General features: G+C 41.4%; 2 protein-coding genes across 3 annotated transcripts in view; one reads left to right on the forward strand and one right to left on the reverse strand.

Annotated features, from left to right (window-relative positions):
• Positions 1-3,037, forward strand: part of LOC137629539 (uncharacterized) — a 52,089-nt gene extending 49,052 nt beyond the window's left edge. Inside the window, exon 6 of the mRNA XM_068360954.1 lies at positions 1,908-3,037. Coding sequence (XP_068217055.1) covers positions 1,908-2,156 — 249 coding nt within the window. The 3' untranslated portion in view covers positions 2,157-3,037. The remainder of the gene's footprint in view (positions 1-1,907) is intronic.
• A 1,958-nt stretch (positions 3,038-4,995) lies between these two features.
• Pif1 (Pif1 DNA helicase) overlaps positions 4,996-19,140 on the reverse strand; it is a 94,564-nt gene continuing 80,419 nt past the window's right edge. For both annotated transcript variants that reach the window (XM_068360956.1, XM_068360955.1), the window contains exons 10-12: positions 15,635-15,826; positions 7,161-7,306; positions 4,996-6,225 (exon numbers count right to left, since the gene is read on the reverse strand). In XM_068360956.1, the coding sequence (XP_068217057.1) occupies positions 6,010-6,225; positions 7,161-7,306; positions 15,635-15,826 (554 nt within the window). In that variant the 3' untranslated portion in view covers positions 4,996-6,009. The remainder of the gene's footprint in view (positions 6,226-7,160; positions 7,307-15,634; positions 15,827-19,140) is intronic.

Here is a 19,140-nt window from a genome sequence, read left to right on the forward strand (position 1 = left end):
TAAATCGAGCCTTCCTGGGGCGAGTACAAACTAACAGACTAAATCGCTAAACGTTTAAATCGCTATTCGCCCAATACCATTGTTGGCACTATAATATCCAAATGTTTGTATATTTGTAATTTACCTAATGTCTGTTAATGACATAAGGATAAATAACTTAAAGCAATCTGCCGACCTGCGAGGGTCGGGGAAGCAGTGACATGCCCTTAAAATAAATATAAACACCAGCCTTAGCTAAAGGCAAGGCAAATATAAGTGTTAAGTGTAAGGGCGACCTCCGGTGAAGCCGGACCCCGGTGAAGCCGGAGCGTAATGAGATGTCCTGAATAATGCCGCCTTAGCCAAAGGCAAGGTAAATATAAGTGTGAAGTGTATGGGCGACCTCCGGTGACGCCGGAGGATAATGAGATATCCTGAATAATTCAATTGTGGCTAATAATTCAATTGTGAAGATATAAAAGCCAAGCCGCAGCTAAAGGCTAAGGCTTAGATCATAGCAAAGCGTATTTACAAACTCCGGTGAGGCCGGAGGGAGAAGAAAGGTCCTGAATAATTATTGTGAATAAAAACACAATTGTAATAACAATGGCTATTGTGGATATGGCCGTGGCCTGAGACCGCAGTAAGGGCCACCGGAGGGTCGTATCTAAACAATATGAAGCCCGTCCCATGCAGTAAACAATATATAAATATAACAATAGAACGAAAGTCATTGAGAATCCCTCAAGCCGGAGTAGAACTCAAGGCGGAGTGGAAAACGTTCATAAACTACTCCCGAGCCGTAACGGGGAGAGGACGAAACACGGACCAAAATAACGCTAACAATTGAAAAGTCACGAAAAATAAATAACTCGTAAGTTATCATCCACCCCGAGGGGGAGAGGTGAGGGAGGGAGAACCCGTTGAACGCACAAAACGGAAAACGGGAAATCCGCTCAACCACCAGAGCTAAGAAAGAAAACGAGAGAAAGGGGTAACTCGTGACTGCGAACAGAAAATGGGGACCCCAATCTCTCGCTCTCTTGGACACAAAAACAGGACTAAAAATCACACAACACTATTATAAACGTATAAAATAAAAATGTACATCCATATAACACTACGATTGAAGAATAGCATCTGCTAAAACTTAAAATAAATAGCACAGTCGAGTGACGAACGCCTCGGTGGGGCGGGTACTAAACAAATACAAAGCTAGATCGCTATATCGTTCGTAGGCTGGACTGCTAGCAAAAAGTACCATGAGCAAAAATACACAAAAAATAAAATAGAAATAAAAATAATAACGGTTCTAAAGGCATAAGGCCAGGGACTTAACCAAGAACCTAAGTGACAGAGTACTAAACGGGCAGACAAAGATGAATTCCCAAACAAGTGAACAAACAATGGCCGCCATGAAAGGCCAGACGGGAAAAATAAAACAGACTATACTGGATATAAAACAAAAGCCCGGAACAATAAAATACTGTCAAAACAAACTATGGTACTTAACATTGGAATGTGTGAAGATGGAGCTTCGGACATGACAAAATAAATCCACGAATGATAAAAAAGACCGAGAGCACAACAAAACAATTCAACACTTTGTATTCCAAAAAGAAGGATGATGTTCAGATGGCGCTCGCGTCGTGGCGCTGGTGGTTGGCTAGGACCTTTGTATCGGCCCATCCCTTTGACGAAGGAATTAACTAAATGGAAGACAACCTGTGAATAGTGGTTTTCGCGCGCCTTTGCTTTATACACGACACCCAAAAGGTGCTCGCGCGAGGGTAGTAACCTCAGCATTCCATGCTTTTTTCTTTCTCTGGTATAATTGGAAGGTTTTATCAGAAAAGATATATAAGAAGGACTCTTTTCACCCGGCGCCACAGGTCGACCCAGAAATAATAATGGTATCCTATTTTCAGGGCGAGGACTGCAGCCAGGAATCTAGTACCATAGGAGTAAAACAGAATATTAGTAACGAGAAAGAGGAACTAGGCGAGGTGATATTTGAAAAAATTTCCAAAAAGTATCCGCAAGAAGCTGCTAAATTGACTGGAATGTTACTTCAGATGGAATACAAGGACTTGGTTCGAGTGATTGCTGAACCTGAACTTTTGACAAAGAAGGTTGAGCTCGCTTTGAGTGTTTTGAGGTCATACAAGGGGAGTTGATGATATGGACTCGATTCTAGTATTTTCAGAAAATTGAACATTAGCATGTTTTACATGAAAGCTGGCTCTGCTTTTCTGAACTGCAGCCAATAACATGGGACCATGATTCATATGATTTAAGGTTATCAGTGAAATTAAGCTTAAAAGGCATTAGGTATAACCAGTTATAAAAAAAAATATTTGGATTTGTAATTAGTTTGTACTCTGCTATTATAATGTCCACCTAGTTTATTTGTAGAAATGTACTTTGTTTATATATTTTTAACTTATTATCATTTGTATGAAACTCTCTTGATGTTCTTATTGCTTTTTAAATGTCAATGCCTACTCCAAAAATAAAAATTTACTGTTTTTTCTCCTAGTAAAATGTTCCCCCCCCGGTGGTCGATGATAACCAACTGGTTAATGATGCGTCATAGTTCGAGTCGACTATTTCCAGTTTGGACATCTATATTTAGCCCTGTGATTCAAATTCTATTCAAGGTAATTAAAATTTTAATTGGAGTTATCTTCTAGAATTGCTATAAATGCGAGTAGTCAGTAGTTTAAATACCAATAAATTATTTGATTGGGAATTATTCCCACAGGATTGTGTTTTGTTCATTAGTTATAAATCTTTGATGTGTAAAACTATTTTATTTGGAAAAGTTATTTAAGCGACTCACGGCAAAGGCAACTTTGATGCATCAACAACTACTTAGTTGTTGCCAGATAGAGTGATGGGTTCCCAGAGTGGGAGGCTTTATGCAAGGAGAGACGTGAAATTTGTGTTTTTGGGGTAGGCATTTGACATTTAAATAGCTTCAAGAGGTAATACTGTATGAACATCAGGTGAGTATAAAAGTAACCAATTTTTACATTAAAATTCTGATTTATTTCTTTTTAGCAATTTGATTACAGTTTAATCCCAAGGATCAAATTTAATTTATCCCTGTATGTCATTTGAACATTTTTTTTTTTTTTTTTTTTTTAATGAATAAAACCTAAAATTCATATTGCTAACATCGTATCTCATGGATGAGACTCGCAACCACATACTAAGAATTATGTCTCAGAGCTCGTACTTTTCCATCCGAGACCCCTATGCAAGGGGTATCACCAGCTGTGCATCCAGGCATGTGCCAAACTACCTTGGCACAGGCATTTGGAAACCTTCCTCTTCTTGTGTTGGTACAACTGTACACCAACACCCTGGTATACAGATTCAATGAATGAATATTCAAAGATACAAAGCAAATAATTTTGTCCCATGTGTCTAAACACCAAAAAGTCAAAGCTACAGATATTTTGATTGGCAATTTCTAACTAATAGTTCTTAATAATTTTATAATTATTATTGTGTCAAATACTATGATCTTTTAATTTTGTGAATTATAGTATAAGTTGTATAAACCAGCACCTAATACATTGGCAAGCAACCTCTAAATACTGTAGTTATTTGAGAATGTCCCGCCCCTCCCTCAGGCCCCTCACATGCCTGAACCAACACAACATCGCTACCAACAGGAATATCAGACTCTTGGGGAAGCGCAATGGGCCGCTTCCCCGCAACGGACTTACCTCGTCCCCTACTCTGGGTAGGGGAAGACGGTAGGGAACCCCTCTCCGACGAGGCATCGGGCGACGCTAAAGGCGAGGAGATGCTAGCCTTCTTAGGCGATCTCTTGGCAGCCTTCTTAGGCGATCTCTTGGCAGCCTTCTTAGGCGATCTCTTGGCTGCCTTCTTTTTCTTGGTTCCATAGAGAACCCACTGGATTTCGTTCCAAGACTCGCACTCCGGACACGTGGCTGTAGGGGAACAAACACTGCCCCTACACGAAGAACACAAGGTGTTAGTGTCGACCTCTGGCTTGGAGAGAAAAGCACCACAAGATTTACCGGCCATAGGCCCGGGGCAACGACGGGGATGCTCCATAATGAACACTAAAGCACCAATCGACACAGGGACACAGAGGAAAGAGGTGGATAAGGGTAGGATTGAACACGTGGGGACCACGCGGAGGCCGCATGGAGACACAAAGGGTCGCACTGGGTGAAGAGAGCGCGGCGAGATGTTAATCACGACGCGACCAGAAACTTGCTGATGACCGAGACCTGGCCAAGCACGCTCACTGGCCCGGGATCGCCTCATGGCGCGTATTCATCCGCTACAGAGGTACCCACTATAAAAAACGGAGATAGGAGAAACTACACAAAATTCTGGTCGGTTGGGAGGAGATCCCAGATACTCTTTAGAAAGTAGTTCGAGGTAAGTACTGTTAGGAAAAATACAAATTACTCAAAATTTGTGATTTTTAATTATTCGCATGCGGTTCCAAAAGTTGTTGGTACATACATACATACGTATACCAAGGCACTTCCCCAAATTTTGGGGGTTAGCCGACATCAAACAAATAAAAAAAAAAGGGGACCTTTCCTCTCTACGTTCCTCCCAGCCTGACAAGGGACTCAACTGAGTTCGGTTGGTACTGTTGGGTACCACAGCCCACCCTCCCCTGTTATCCACCACAGATAAAGCTTCATAATGCTGAATCCCCTACTGTTGCTACCTCCGCGGTCATCCAAGGTGACCGGAGGAAGCAGCAGGGCCTACTGGAACTGCGTCACAATCACTCTCCATTCATTCCTATTTCTAGCACGCTCTCTTGCCTCTCACATCTATCCTCCTATCACCCAGACCTTTCTTCACTCCATCCATCCACCCAAACCTTGGCCTTCCTCTTGTACTTCTCCCACCAACTCTTGCATTCATCACCTTTAGCAGACAGCCATTTTCCCATTCACTCAACATGGCCAAACCACCTCAACACATTGTTGGTACTGCAATATAAAAATAATATTAATTTCCATACTTTATTTCACAACTGCTTTGTTTAAGAAAGAATTTTAAGCTAAATTTTCCAGTTTTACAAAAATATTGAGTAGTCTGGATATATCAGCACTAAATATCCAAAATTACCAACCTTTAAATACTCTTTGCATTTCCTTACTCCATTCCATGATGAATACTATCTTATAACTTAAAACTGATGAAAGACTGGTAAAATACTCAAGTCGAGGCTTTGAAATTGGCTTTCCAGGTTATGCAAACTTTCAGGCAATTTACAAGTAACATTCTGAATACAGTATTCATAATACTCATTCAATTTTTTAACCCAGTTCCATAGATTTAAGTACCTGGTTTAGTCATAATATATAGAATACATATTGTAAAAAAGTTTAAAAAGTGATACACTTAAATCTCAGCTGAGAATACCAAAGGTATTAGATATAGTGAGAATACCAAAGGTATTAGATATAGTGAGTTAAAACCTATCACAGATGAAAAATAATGCCTCGGAAAAATACATACTTGATGCTCCTAATTGTACAGAAATATAAAAATATATTTGACTTCATTCTCACATTTAACTGATACAAATATTCATAGAAACATCACTAAAAATAATGTTAATGTAAAGGCATAAAAGTTTCATACATTGGAATCTATAAAAATAACTTAAGCTAATTCTATTCCCTGATCTTTCCATTGTAATAAATATTTGACATGAATCATTACCGGTTTTGTTCATAAATTGTTGGGAACACAACGGTTCTCACTAAAGAGCATTTTCTTTCATTTCCTGGTTATCCTCACAAAAAAAATTGGTCAAATGTTATTATACTAAAATTAACAAAAATCCAAGCATGTTCCATAAATCCTTCCTTTAGAAAACTAATTACAGTATTCAAGAATAGAAATACCCAATCCATGATATATAAAATTTAGAATAAGAACTACATTATTTTCTAAAATAACAACTGAAGAATGGTTCATAATAATATGGCAAGAAAACATGCTGAAGGTGAGGGTTTACACATATTCATCTATTAGCTTTTGTTCATGATGGCACAATTGACGGAGCTCTTGATAAAACTTCAAAACATCTGGATGCGCACGCACACATGTGGGGTTGAAATCGAGTACTCTTATACTGTTGAGATTCTTGGCTCGAGACAGTGCTACGTAAGCTTGACCACATTCAAAGACCCTTGACAGAGACATTTCAGCACAGTCAAGAGTCATGCCCTAAAAAATATATCAAAACTCAGTTTAGTAAATTACGAATATCTTTAGAATATACTCAAGATAAAGAAAGAATAACCCAATAATCATTAAGAATATGTATTTATTTTACTAAGAAAAATGACTCCTGCTAACAATCATTCAAAATTAAAGAACCCTTGGTTATGGGGTACAACAGCATGTCCATTACTTATTTCAATGAGTATTCCAGCACCACTGAAGATATTCCATATTTTAAAGGACAAAAGGTGTGCATACATGTATGGACAACGACCTTATGTTTTGAGAAAGTATTATAAATAAAAAAATCACCCTTTGATTGTTTGCCTTATCTACTTTCAGCCACAGTTTTTTCTTGTATGCACAACAAACAAACATTACTTTGCTCATAAAAGTACCAAAATAATAAAAAGACAATAGAACAAAAATATATTTATATTTAGAGGTAACTCTTGGGATTAAGCTATTCTTTTTTTTCTCTAAAAAAGCATCAAACTGACCAAGCCATTAGCCAGCCAATGATCTACCTGGATGCAAGTTTCTGCAAATGAATGTTAATGTGTAACCATCAAAATGAACTTTATCACCCAGCATATCTGTATTTCTTTACTTAACTACCATACTATGAAAAAACTGATATAGTGGGATTCAAGAAAAAATAATACTCATCAAACTATTCATATGTAAAAAAAATTCTAAGTTAAAAGATTTTAATAATTATTTTAAATGAGAAATAATATTAAGAGATGGTTATATAGACATGATGACTTTTGGATTACTACAAACACTTAGATTTTCTATGAGAAAAAAACTTTTAAAAAAGAAACCCACAATTTTGTGGCTTATGGCATAAAGCTTCAACCCAATTTTTCCTCACCGAATGCCATTGGCAACTACTATATTCAAATTTTTTGTATCATATGTTTTAATCAACCTACCTGTGATTTATGTATAGAGAAAGCCCAAGCAAGTTTCAAAGGAAATTGTCTTCTAGTAAGGTATATACCACCTCCACCTTTCACTGTCCACTTCTCATGGTTTATTTCTGTAGTAATTCCACACACAAATCTCACAATAGGATAGCCTAGAATAAGAAGGATAAACTTAAGTAAGAATGTAATAAACACAAACTGCAACTTCTAAATCTATTTCATAACATCACCATCAGTCATATTTATGCTCACATTTGTGGTTTTCAAATATCCCAATCTTGTACAGAGTCCTCAACTTACAAACATAATTAGTTCCAAGAAGCTGTTTGTAAGTTGAATTTTGTTATATTTTGGCCTAAGGTAGGCCTAAACTGAATCCCATGCCTATGATTTCCAACTAAAAAGGTTAACAAATGGTTGGGTTTCATATGAAATAGATATCAGGTTATTACAAATAACAATTTGCTTAAAGTATTAAATATGACAAATTCGTAGATAATTTGTATTTTTCCTAACGATACAAACCTAGCTATTTACATGGGGTAATGTCAGCGGCTGCGCCGAAGTAATTACCCCATGTAAATAGCGTGGTTTGTATTCAGTTACGGAACAAATAAGTTTTATTACAGTAATTCTTTAACTTATATTTTTTATTTTCAGTTGGATTAGTGTGTTTGTAAGTTCAGGACCTTCTGTCTTAATTTGAACAGGGTTGTGGTAGCCTACTGGGGACATCCCTGTCTGGCAATCTATGAGACTAGCATTGTAGACCCGCTCAAGCTTGATAGTGTCTACAACCTCACCACCCTTGTGAACAAGAGATGTTGGGTTTAAGAGGGTGTATAGGTCTACCCGCAGTCATCAGCAGCCATTGCCTGGCTCCCCTTGGTTCTAGCTTGATGGAGAGGGGCTTGGGTGCTGATCACATGTATATATGGTCAGTCTCTAAGACAATGTCCTGTCTCTTGCCTCTCTCATTCATGAGTGACTTTTAAACACACAGAAGAAGGATAAGTTTATGGAAAAGGAATGACCCGGGATTTCAAGTACCCAGCAATATTTGAGTACATGATACAATTAACAGTTCTGTACAGAATTCTCGATCTTGTTTACACTTTGTTATGAAATTTTAACTACCGTGAATTCCAGCTTTGCTGTTATCTCCTCTATGTAAATGACTCAGGTTTGTATAGTTAGGAAAAATGTTATTTTCATTAGTAAAATAAATTTTTGAATATACTTACCCGATAATCATGTAGCTGTCAACTCCGTTGCCCGACAGAATTCTACGGAAGGGATACGCCAGCGATCGCTATACAAGAGGGGGGTGTACTCACAAGCGCCACCTGTGGCCAGGTACTGCAGTACTTCTTGTTGACACCACCTCAATTTTTCCTCGGTCCACTGGTTCTATGGGGAGGAAGGGTGGGTCAATTAAATCATGATTATCGGGTAAGTATATTCAAAAATTTATTTTACTAATGAAAATAACATTTTTCAATATTAATGTATATCAAGAAGCTAAGTATCCCGTATTTCATATTATCAGTTATTCAAAATAACAATGAAATTATAAGTACCTGGTAAGGAAGTCGACTTGAGCCATTACTCTGCCTTAAATAAGTTCGTCTTCCTTACTGAGCGCAGCGTTCCTCTTAGGAGGCTGAACAACTCTAAGGTGCTGAAGTATCAAGGGCTGCAACCCATACTAAAGGACCTCATCACAACCTTTAACCTCGGCGCTTCTCAAGAAAGAATTGACCACCCGCCAAATCAACAAGGATGTGGAAGGCTTCTTAGCCGACCGTACAACCCATAAAAAGTATTCAAGAGAAAGGTTAAAAGGTTATGGGATTATGGGAATGTAGTGGCTGAGCCCCCGCCTACTACTGCATTCGTTGCTACGAATGGTCCCAGGGTGTAGCAGTACTCGTAAAGAGACTGGACATCTTTGAGATAGAATGATGCGAACACTGACTTGCTTCTCCAATAGGTTGCATCCATAACACTCTGCAGAGAACGGTTCTGTTTGAAGGCCACTGAAGTAGCCACAGCTCTCACTTCATGTGTCCTTACCTTCAGCAAAGCAAGGTCTTCTTCCTTCAGATGAGAATGTGCTTCCCTAATCAGAAGCCTGAATAGTAAGAAACTGAGTTCTTAGACCTTGGAAAAGAAGGCTTCTTGATAGCACACCATAAGGCTTCTGATTGTCCTCGTAAAGGTTAAGACCTTTTTAGATAGTACCTAAGAGCTCTAACTGGGCAAAGTACTCTCTCCAGTTCATTCCCCACCAAGTTGGACAGGCTTGGGATCTCGAACGACTTAGGCCAAGGACGTGAAGGAAGCTCGTTTAGCAAAAACCGAGCTGCAAGGAACATGTAGCCGTTTCAGATGTGAAAACAATGATCCTGCTGAAGGCGTGGATCTCACTTACTCTTTTAGCTGTTGTCAAGCACACGAGGAAAAGAGTTTTTAATGTGAGGTCCTAAAAAGAGGCTGATTGGAGAGGTTCAAATCTTGATGACATAAGGAACCTTAGGACCACGTCTAGATTCCAGCCTGGAGTGGACAACCGACGTTCCTTTGAGGTCTCAAAAGACCTAGGGAGGTCCTGTAGAACTTTGTTGGTGGAAAGATCCAAGCCTCTGTGGCGGAAAACCGCTGCCAACATACTTCTGTAACCCTTGATCGTAGGAGCTGAAAGGGATCTTACTTTCCTTAGATGTAACAGGAAGTCAGCAATCTGGGTTACAGTGGTACTGGTTGAGGAAACTGCATTGGTCTTGTACCAGCTACGGAAGACTTCCCCTTGAGACTGATAGATTCTGAGAGTGGATGTTCTCCTTGCTCTGGCAATCGCTCTGGCTGCCTCCTTCGAAAAGCCCCTAGCTCTTGAGAGTCTTTCGAAAGTCTGAAGGCAGTCAGACGAAGAGCGTGGAGGTTTGGGTGTACCTTCTTTACGTGAGGTTGACGTAGAAGGTTCACTCCTAGAGGAAGAGTCCTGGGAATGTCGACCAGCCATTGCAGTACCTCTATGAACCATTCTCTCGCGGGCCAGAGCGGAGCCAACCAACGTCAGCCGTGTCCCTTTGCGAGAGGAGAACTTCTGAAGTACCCTGTTGACAATCTTGAACGGCGGGAATGCATACAGGTCGAGATGGGACCAATCCAGCAGAAAAGCATCCACGTGAACTGCTGCTGGGTCTGGAATCGGAGAACAATACAACAGGAGTCTCTAGGTTATCGAGGTAGCGAACAGATCTATGGTTGGCTGACCCCACAGGGCCCAAAGTCTGCTGCAAACATTCTTGTGAAGGGTCCACTCTGTGGGGATGACCTGACCCTTCCGGCTGAGGCGATCTGCCATGACATTCATACCGCCCTGAATGAACCTCGTTACCAGCGTGAGCTTTCGATCTTTTGACCAGATGAGGAGGTCCCTTGCGATCTAGAACAACTTCCACGAAAGAGTCCCTCCCTGCTTGGAGATGTAAGCCAGGGCTGTGGTGTTGTCAGAGTCCACCTCCACCACCTTGTTAAGCTGGAGGGACTTGAAGTTTATCAAGGCCAGAAGAACCGCCAACAACTCCTTGCAATTGATGTGAAGTGTCCTTTGCTCCTGATTCCATGTTCCCGAGCATTCCTGTCCGTCCAAAGTCGCACCCCAGCCCGTGTCTGATGCGTCCGAGAGGAGACGGCGGTCGGGTTTCTGAACAGCCAAAGGTAGACTTCCTTGAGAAGAAAGCTGTTCTTACACCACGCGAGAGAAGACCTCCTCTCTTCGGAAACAGGAACTGAGACCGTCTCTAGCGTCATGTCCTTTATCCAGTGAGCAGCTAGATGATACTGAAGGGGGCGGAGGTGGAGTCTCCCTAACACGATGAACAGGGCCAGCGATGAAAGTGTCCCTGTTAGACTCATCCACTACCTGACTGAGCATCGGTTCCTTCTCAGCATGCTCTGGATGCATTCTAGGGCTTGGAAGATCCTTGGGGCCGACGGAAAAGCCCGAAAAGCTCGACTCTGAAGATCCATACCCAGGTAGACAATGGTCTGGGATGGGACGAGCTGGGACTCCTCAAAATTGACCAGGAGGCCCAGTTCCTTGGTCAGATCCATAGTCCATCTGAGAATTTCCAGACAGCGACGACTTGTGGGAGCTCTTAAAAGCCAGTCGTCTGACGGAGCCGGACACAAGATCATGGTACTGCTGCACAGTCTGTGAACTGTCAACCATGGGGAAGCGAGGAAGTACAGTGACAACCCGAAGCTGTCTAGACTGTCTGGGTCGTACAGACAACTCCTTATCGGGTTGCTGAGGTTGCCGCACTGCGTCACAACAAGTCACTTCTGCTGGTTGTTGAACGTCTTCCCAGTGACACACTGACTCCGTAAACAAAAAATCCTCTAACAAGGACTAAGCTTGGACTGCATGTCTTGCAACACAGCTCAAGGTCTATGGGAGCAGGTGTGGTAACAGACGGGGTTAGCGACTGAAGTGGAACCATTACCTTCCCTGGAAGCATGTTATGCTTAAATAAAAGTCCATAGGAGGCTACGCAGCTAAAGGCTCCTCTCCAAATGACAGAGTCCTCAAGGGAATATCAGAAGGAGGGAGAAAAGCACTTTCTCATCTACAGGGACCATATCCGAGAAAAGCTAAGTTCTCTCAGTGAGGGTTTCACTGGTGCAAAAGCAGCAGACTAGAAGGCAACGTTATGAAACTGCTTGACAGTCTAGTGAGTTGGCAACAACCAAAGATGTGTGACTGAGAAGCATGCGGTAAGGTATGCAGAGCATGCTGTATGCAGAGCATGCTGTATGTAGAGCATGCTGTAAGGTAAGCAGAGCATGTTGCATGGCGTGTAACATTTCTCAGAAATTCCATGACCAGTGCTAGATTGAGTAATATCGCATTACTGTCCACTGAAAGTGCACGTGCCGAGGGAATTGATTTAGACTGTTTTGTTGATGAATTTGATAGCCGGCATGATAATCGTAGAATTAAGCTGCACTAAATATACGTACTATAATCTACTTCACCTCAGGAAAGGGAAACTCGCCCTGTTGGCAACACTGCATTACTTCATGCATGCTTGCATGGGGTTTTAATATCAACATAATATTTACATTACATTCATAACTCATGATTCATTTTTGTTTTGAAGATATTTTTGCCATATTTTTGCGATTTTGTTAAAAATATATTGCAAGGAATACATATATATTTTTTTTTTTTTTTCTAAGTAATACGAATAACCTCCATTATCATAATGTTTGTGTAGGCATACATGTATATGTTTTACAAATGCAAGTTATGAAAGTAATGAGGTGTTATTATTGTCATTTGTTATTTCAAAGTTGAATGGGAAGAGGCTCAAGTTGAGGAGAAAGTGGCAGATGCATGCGTTGAGGTGGCTGACTCATAGCATGAGGTTCCTGCCTCAAGAGTTGCGCTTGCCTCAAGGGTTGAGGTGGCTGCGCAGAGAGAGGCTCTTGACTCACGAGTTGAGGTTCTTGAGGTGTGAGCTGCGAGAGTTGAGGTAGCGGCTGCGCAGAACGCAGTTCCTGTCTCACGAGTTGAGGTTCTTGAGGTGCTAGCCTCAAGAGTTGAGGCTCTCGCCTTGAGGAAAGTTGAGGTAGCAGCTGCGAGAGCTGAGGTGGCTGCCTCAAGGATGGTAGAGGTTGTCGTACCTCAAGAGGTTGTTGCCTCGAAGATGGTCTAACTGCAAGAAACTCTTGCCTCAAAGGAAGAGGAGGATGTAAGGCATAAGACTCCTGTTCCCATTGTTGAGGTTGCCTTAAGGAAGGTGGAGGTTTCTGCACAACGCTGGTAACTGGCAACTCCCAACGCGGTAGCTCACGCATGGAGGTAGCTTGAGGAACCTCAACTTCGTACGTCTGGCAGACTGGACTGCGGTGAGGAGGAGCGCTCGCAGGAGGAGGTGTATTAACCTTCTCTGCCTGAAACTCCTGCATCAACACCGCAAGCTGAGACTGCATTGTCTGCAGTATAGACCACTAGAGTTTAAGAAAGACAACAACAAACGGAGCTACTGTCCGTTGAGACTGAGGGTCTAAAACAGCTGGTGCGGCAACAGACGGAGCTACTGCCTGTTGCGATACCACCTTGCCTCTCTGGGAGGTGTGCAGTTGTCGTACTGCAGCAAGTCCGAACTGACCCAGGGCTAATGGCTACACCTAGGAGTTGGACTTGTGCGGAAGGGACCGACTTGTACTTAAAAGCTGCAAGATTTGGTCCATGGTTTCTGCGAGAAACCTCTTCCGCAGACGAGGAATAAAAGGGCTCTCTCGTCTTTGTGTGGGTGGGGTGATCACGTCGGCAACGTGTGTAGATACACCCGAAACCACGGAGGGAAAAACGTCTGTTCGTCGATCAAGGCCTGCTGAACCCATAAGTCCTTCGACATTACTTCTCCCCTGGGCTTGGGAGCTTGTAAGAGGTCCCAGACTAGGCGAACAACTGGCACGAACAGACGAACCCTCGACCGCAACACTGTAACACTTTGCGCTAATCACTTATCACTTTTGATTTTCTGTTTGCACTTATTTCACTGAACTCGAAACTTTAAGTGGTTTGTACCTGAAACACGCAATTCTATCCTTCCTTAAAAGTTAGTAATTGCGAAAACAGAATTACAATGTAACAGAAAAATCTAATGAAAGATAAATAATTCAGTGGCTGGAAAGAGACTAAACACTAGATCAAATAAACTACGTTTAAAATCTCTCACCGCATAAAGCTTGAGAACAAGAATAAAACTCTAGAAACGTTTACCTTCTTCCCCTAAAGAGACTAGGGAGAAGAGCAAAAACGATAACAACGTTACTCGCTTGAACGAAACGTTTATCCTCCTCTCTCTCCCTCCGTCTCTATCTCTCTCTCTCTCTCTCTCTCTTGACTTAGAACCTGAGAGAAGAGCCCAATCATATATATCGTTAAAACATATTATTGTTAAAGGAAAAAAAACTGAAAGATTTCCCAAATAAAAAGTTCCTTTATTAGAATTAAAACCATTAAGCTAAGAAAGAATGAACAAAACGCTAGAAACGGTTACTCTTACTGCAACGTGACACCGTGAAAATTCTCTCTCTATCGTAACGATAGAGCGCAAGTTGAACGTTCTGAACGTCAACAACTGCAGAGACAAAACAAAACGTTAGTTCAACTTTGAAAACAGTACGAGACTATCAAAGAAATTCTTTCAAAAACATTAAAATAGCATAATATGTTAACAGGTAAAACCGAAATGACGGGCTCAATGTTAATTAACTTCGGTACCAAGAAAAGACCGCCTACTATTAGGAAAGGTCGAATATAAACAAATATAAAAATTAATTTTAATAAGTTTATAATAAAAGGAAGTTAATCGAAGAGGCCTATAAAAGGCGGAGAGATATAAAATAAATCTATAACTTTTGTTAAGCAAAATTAAGAAAGAGAGTCTATACTCTCTTAGACACCAACACTTCCGTCTAAGGGAAGGGTCGGCCATTTAAAAGTGAAAGAGAGTTCATACTCTCTTCGTCACCATAATTAATCAAATTAATTCCAAAAGCTAGCTAAGCTAATGATAAAACTTCCTGAATAGCGAAAGCTAAACTCTAGAGCAAATACATCACCAAATCGTGAGCAAAAAACTCCAGAATCAACAGCGTATCCATGTAGGTCTAGCCGGAGGCACGACAGAGGAAAAAATTGAGGTGGTGTCAACAAGAAGTACTGCAGTACCTGGCCACAGGTGGCGCTTGTGAGTACACCCCCCTCTTGTATAGCGATCGCTGGCGTATCCCTTCCGTAGAATTCTGTCGGGCAACGGAGTTGACAGCTACATGATTATCGGGTAAGATTAATATTGAAAAATACAAATTATCTTAAAATTTGTCATTTATATTATCAAAACTCTACAACTTTATCAGGTACAACTAAATATCTGTGAAGCTTTCAAGTCTGAACAAATCAAAATCAGTAAATACTTAGAATAAAATAAATTGTAAACCAAATGCCCTGAAAAAAACACATTACTGACAAAAATTACAATCTACTGTATATAGTGAAGAATGATTGCTAGTTAAATGCAATTACCATGATAAACAACTTATTAATAATAGACATATCAGTTAAAGATATAGAACTCTGAACTTGCTTCCAAGCACACAGCAATGTATTGAAACATTTAAGAACTTCAGAAGATCCATATGAATGTGTCAACATAACTGCAAGAACAAAACAGTACAATAGTTGTTCTTTCTATCATGGAAATATAATACATTGGATTTCATGTAAAGTATAAAATAGCCTATATATAAAAGAAGAAACATTTACTGAGCTAAGTGAAAAATTTGTTAAATTAGTATTAAAAAAAAATTCTAGTTTTGAAGTCAAAAGAAGAAAATAATTTGAGTGAAAAGATATCAGAGAAGCCCCCAAGTGCATAAATTTGATAGAAATATCTTACCTTCTCCAGCTTTGAATCCTGTTACAACTCCTCGGGCACCATTGACTAAACCCTTATTGAGATCCAAGTTTTTCATAAGCATGACTTGAGCACCAACTTTCAAAATCAGCTTGGAAACAACTGGGGTTTGCGTGTCTAACATCTTACTCAAACCTGGATCACTGTCAATTGATTGGAAAACTTCGGCCTTGCCTGCATCAACAAACGAAATGTTAAAAGACAAATAAGTAAATCTTATTCTTAATTCAGAGAACAAAATATAAAAATAACAAAAACTTACTTCCCAAGAAATACAGTGATACCTCTGGATACGAAAGTTTCTGCTTACGAAAAATGTTATTTTTATTAATAAAATAAATTTTTGAATATACTTACCCGGTGATTATATAAGCTGCAGCTCTGCTGCCCGACAGAAAAACTCTACGTTCAAAATCCGCCAGCGATCGCTATGCAGGTAGGGGGTGTACTTCATCAGCGCCATCTGTCGAGCAGGTACTCAGTACTCAATGTAAACACAGAACTCAATTTTCTCCTCGGTCCACTGGGTCTCTATTGGGGAGGAAGGGAGGGTCCTTTAATATATAATCACCGGGTAAGTATATTCAAAAATTTATTTTATTAATAAAAATAACATTTTTCAATATTAAACTTAGCCGGTGATTATATAAGCTGATTCACACCCAGGGGGGTGGGTAGAGACCAGCATTAATTGTTTACATTATTATGAGCTAAGGATTTTGTATTTCATTTCAGCAGTTATTCAAAATAACAAACATAAAATAAATAAGTACCTGGTAAGGAAGTCGACTTGAACAATTACTCTGCCTTTTTTAAGTACGTCTTCCTTACTGAGCCTCGCGATCCTCTTAGGATGCTGAGCGACTCCTAGGAGCTGAAGTATCAAGGGTTGCAACCCATACTACAGGACCTCATCAAAACCTCTAATCTAGGCGCTTCTCAAGAAAAGAATTTGACCACCCGCCAAATCAACCAGGATGCGAAAGGCTTCTTAGCCTTCCGGACAACCCAAAAAACAACAATAAAAAACATTTCAAGAGAAAGATTAAAAAAGGTTATGGAATTAGGGGAATGTAGTGGTTGAGCCCTCACCCACTACTGCACTCGCTGCTACGAATGGTCCCAGGGTGTAGCAGTTCTCGTAAAGAGACTGGACATCTTTAAGATAAAAAGACGCGAACACTGACTTGCTTCTCCAATAGGTTGCGTCCATTATACTCTGCAGAGATCTATTTTGTTTAAAGGCCACTGAAGTTGCGACAGCTCTAACTTCATGTGTCCTTACCTTCAGCAAAGCATGGTCTTCCTCATTCAGATGGGAATGAGCTTCTCGTATCAACAGTCTGATATAATAGGAAACTGCATTCTTTGACATAGGTAAAGAAGGTTTCTTAATAGCACACCATAAAGCTTCTGACTGTCCTCGTAAAGGTTTAGTTCGTCTTAAATAGAACTTAAGAGCTCTAACAGGGCATAAGACTCTTTCTAGTTCATTTCCAACCAAATTTGAAAGGCTTGGAATATCGAACGATTTCGGCCAAGGACGAGAAGGTAGCTCGTTTTTGGCTAGAAAACCAAGCTGTAAAGAACATGTAGCCGTTTCAGATGAAAATCCGATGTTCTTGCTGAAGGCGTGTATCTCACTGACTCTTTTAGCTGTTGCTAAGCAAACGAAGAAAAGAGTCTTTAAAGTGAGATCTTTAAAGGAGGCTGATTGTAGTGGCTCGAACCTTTCTGACATAAGGAATCTTAGTACCACGTCTAAATTCCAACCCGGTGTAGCCAAACGACGCTCCTTCGAGGTCTCAAAAGACTTAAGGAGGTCCTGTAGATCTTTGTTGTTAGAAAGATCTAAGCCTCTGTGACGGAAGACTGCTGCCAACATGCTTCTGTAACCTTTGATCGTGGGAGTTGAAAGAGATCTTTCTTTCCTCAGGTATAATAGGAAGTCAGCTATTTGGGTTACAGAGGTACTGGTCGAGGATACTGATACCGACTTGCACCAGTTTCGGAAGACTTCCCACTTCGACTGGTAGACTCTAAGAGTGGATGTCCTCCTTGCTCTAGCAATCGCCCTGGCTGCCTCCTTCGAAAAGCCTCTAGCTCTCGAGAGTCTTTCGATAGTCTGAAAGCAGTCAGACGAAGAGCGTGGAGGCCTGGGTGTACCTTCTTTACGTGTGGCTGACGTAGAAGGTCCACTCTTAGAGGAAGAGTTCTGGGAACGTCCACCAGCCATTGAAGTACCTCGGTGAACCATTCTCTCGCGGGCCAGAGGGGAGCAACTAACGTCAACCTTGTCCCTTCGTGAGAGGCGAACTTCTGAAGTACCTTGTTGACAATCTTGAACGGGGGGAATGCATAAAGGTCTAGATGGGACCAATCCAGTAGAAAGGCATCTATATGAACTGCTGCTGGGTCCGGGATTGGCGAGCAATAAATTGGGAGCCTCTTGGTCATCGAGGTTGCAAAGAGATCTATGGTAGGTTGGCCCCATGTGGCCCATAGTCTCTTGCACACATCCTTGTGTAGGGTCCATTCTGTTGGAATGCTTTGACCCTTCCGACTGAGGCAATCCGCCATGACATTCATGTTGCCTTGAATGAACCTCGTTACTAGAGAAAGGTTTAGATCTCTTGACCAGGTGAGGAGGTCCCTTGCGATCTCGTACAACGTCATAGAATGGGTCCCTCCTTGCTTGGAGATGTACGCCAAGGCCGTGGTGTTGTCTGAGTTCACCTCCACCACCTTGCCTAGAAGGAGGGACTTGAAGCTTTTCAAGGCCAGATGAACTGCCAGTAGCTCCTTGCAGTTGATATGTAACGTTCTTCGATTCGAGTTCCAAGTTCCCGAGCATTCCCGACCGTCTAATGTCGCACCCCAGCCCGTGTCCGATGCGTCCGAGAAGAGAACGTGGTTGGGGGTCTGAACAGCCAGGGGCAGACCCTCTCTGAGGTTGATGTTGTCCTTCCACCAAGTCAGTGATGACTTCATCTTCTCGGAAATGGGGATCGAGACCGCTTCTAGCGTCTTGTCCTTTTTCCAGTGAACAGCTAGGTGAAATTGAAGGGGACGGAGGTGCAGTCTCCCTAACGAAATGAACTGTTCCAGGGATGAAAGCGTCCCTATCAGACTCATCCACTGTCTGACTGAACATCGGTCCTTCTTTAGCATGTTCTGGATGCATCCTTGGGCTTGACTTGTTCTGGGGGCCGACGGAAAAGCCCGAAAAGCTTGACTGTGAATCTCCATCCCTAAGTACACTATAGTTTGGGATGGGACCAGTTGGGACTTTTCCATATTGACCAGGAGACCCAATTCCTTGGTCAGATCTAGAGTCCACTTTAGATTCTCCAGACAGCGACGACTGGAAGAAGCTCTTAGAAGCCAGTCGTCCAAATAGAGGGAGGCTCTGATATCCGCTAAATGCAGGAATTTTGGCAATATTCCTCATCAGCTTCGTAAAGACAAGAGGAGCCGTGCTTAGGCCA

The sequence above is a fragment of the Palaemon carinicauda genome, chromosome 37 (genome assembly GCF_036898095.1).
Source record: "Palaemon carinicauda isolate YSFRI2023 chromosome 37, ASM3689809v2, whole genome shotgun sequence".
Classification (NCBI taxonomy): domain Eukaryota; kingdom Metazoa; phylum Arthropoda; class Malacostraca; order Decapoda; family Palaemonidae; genus Palaemon; species Palaemon carinicauda.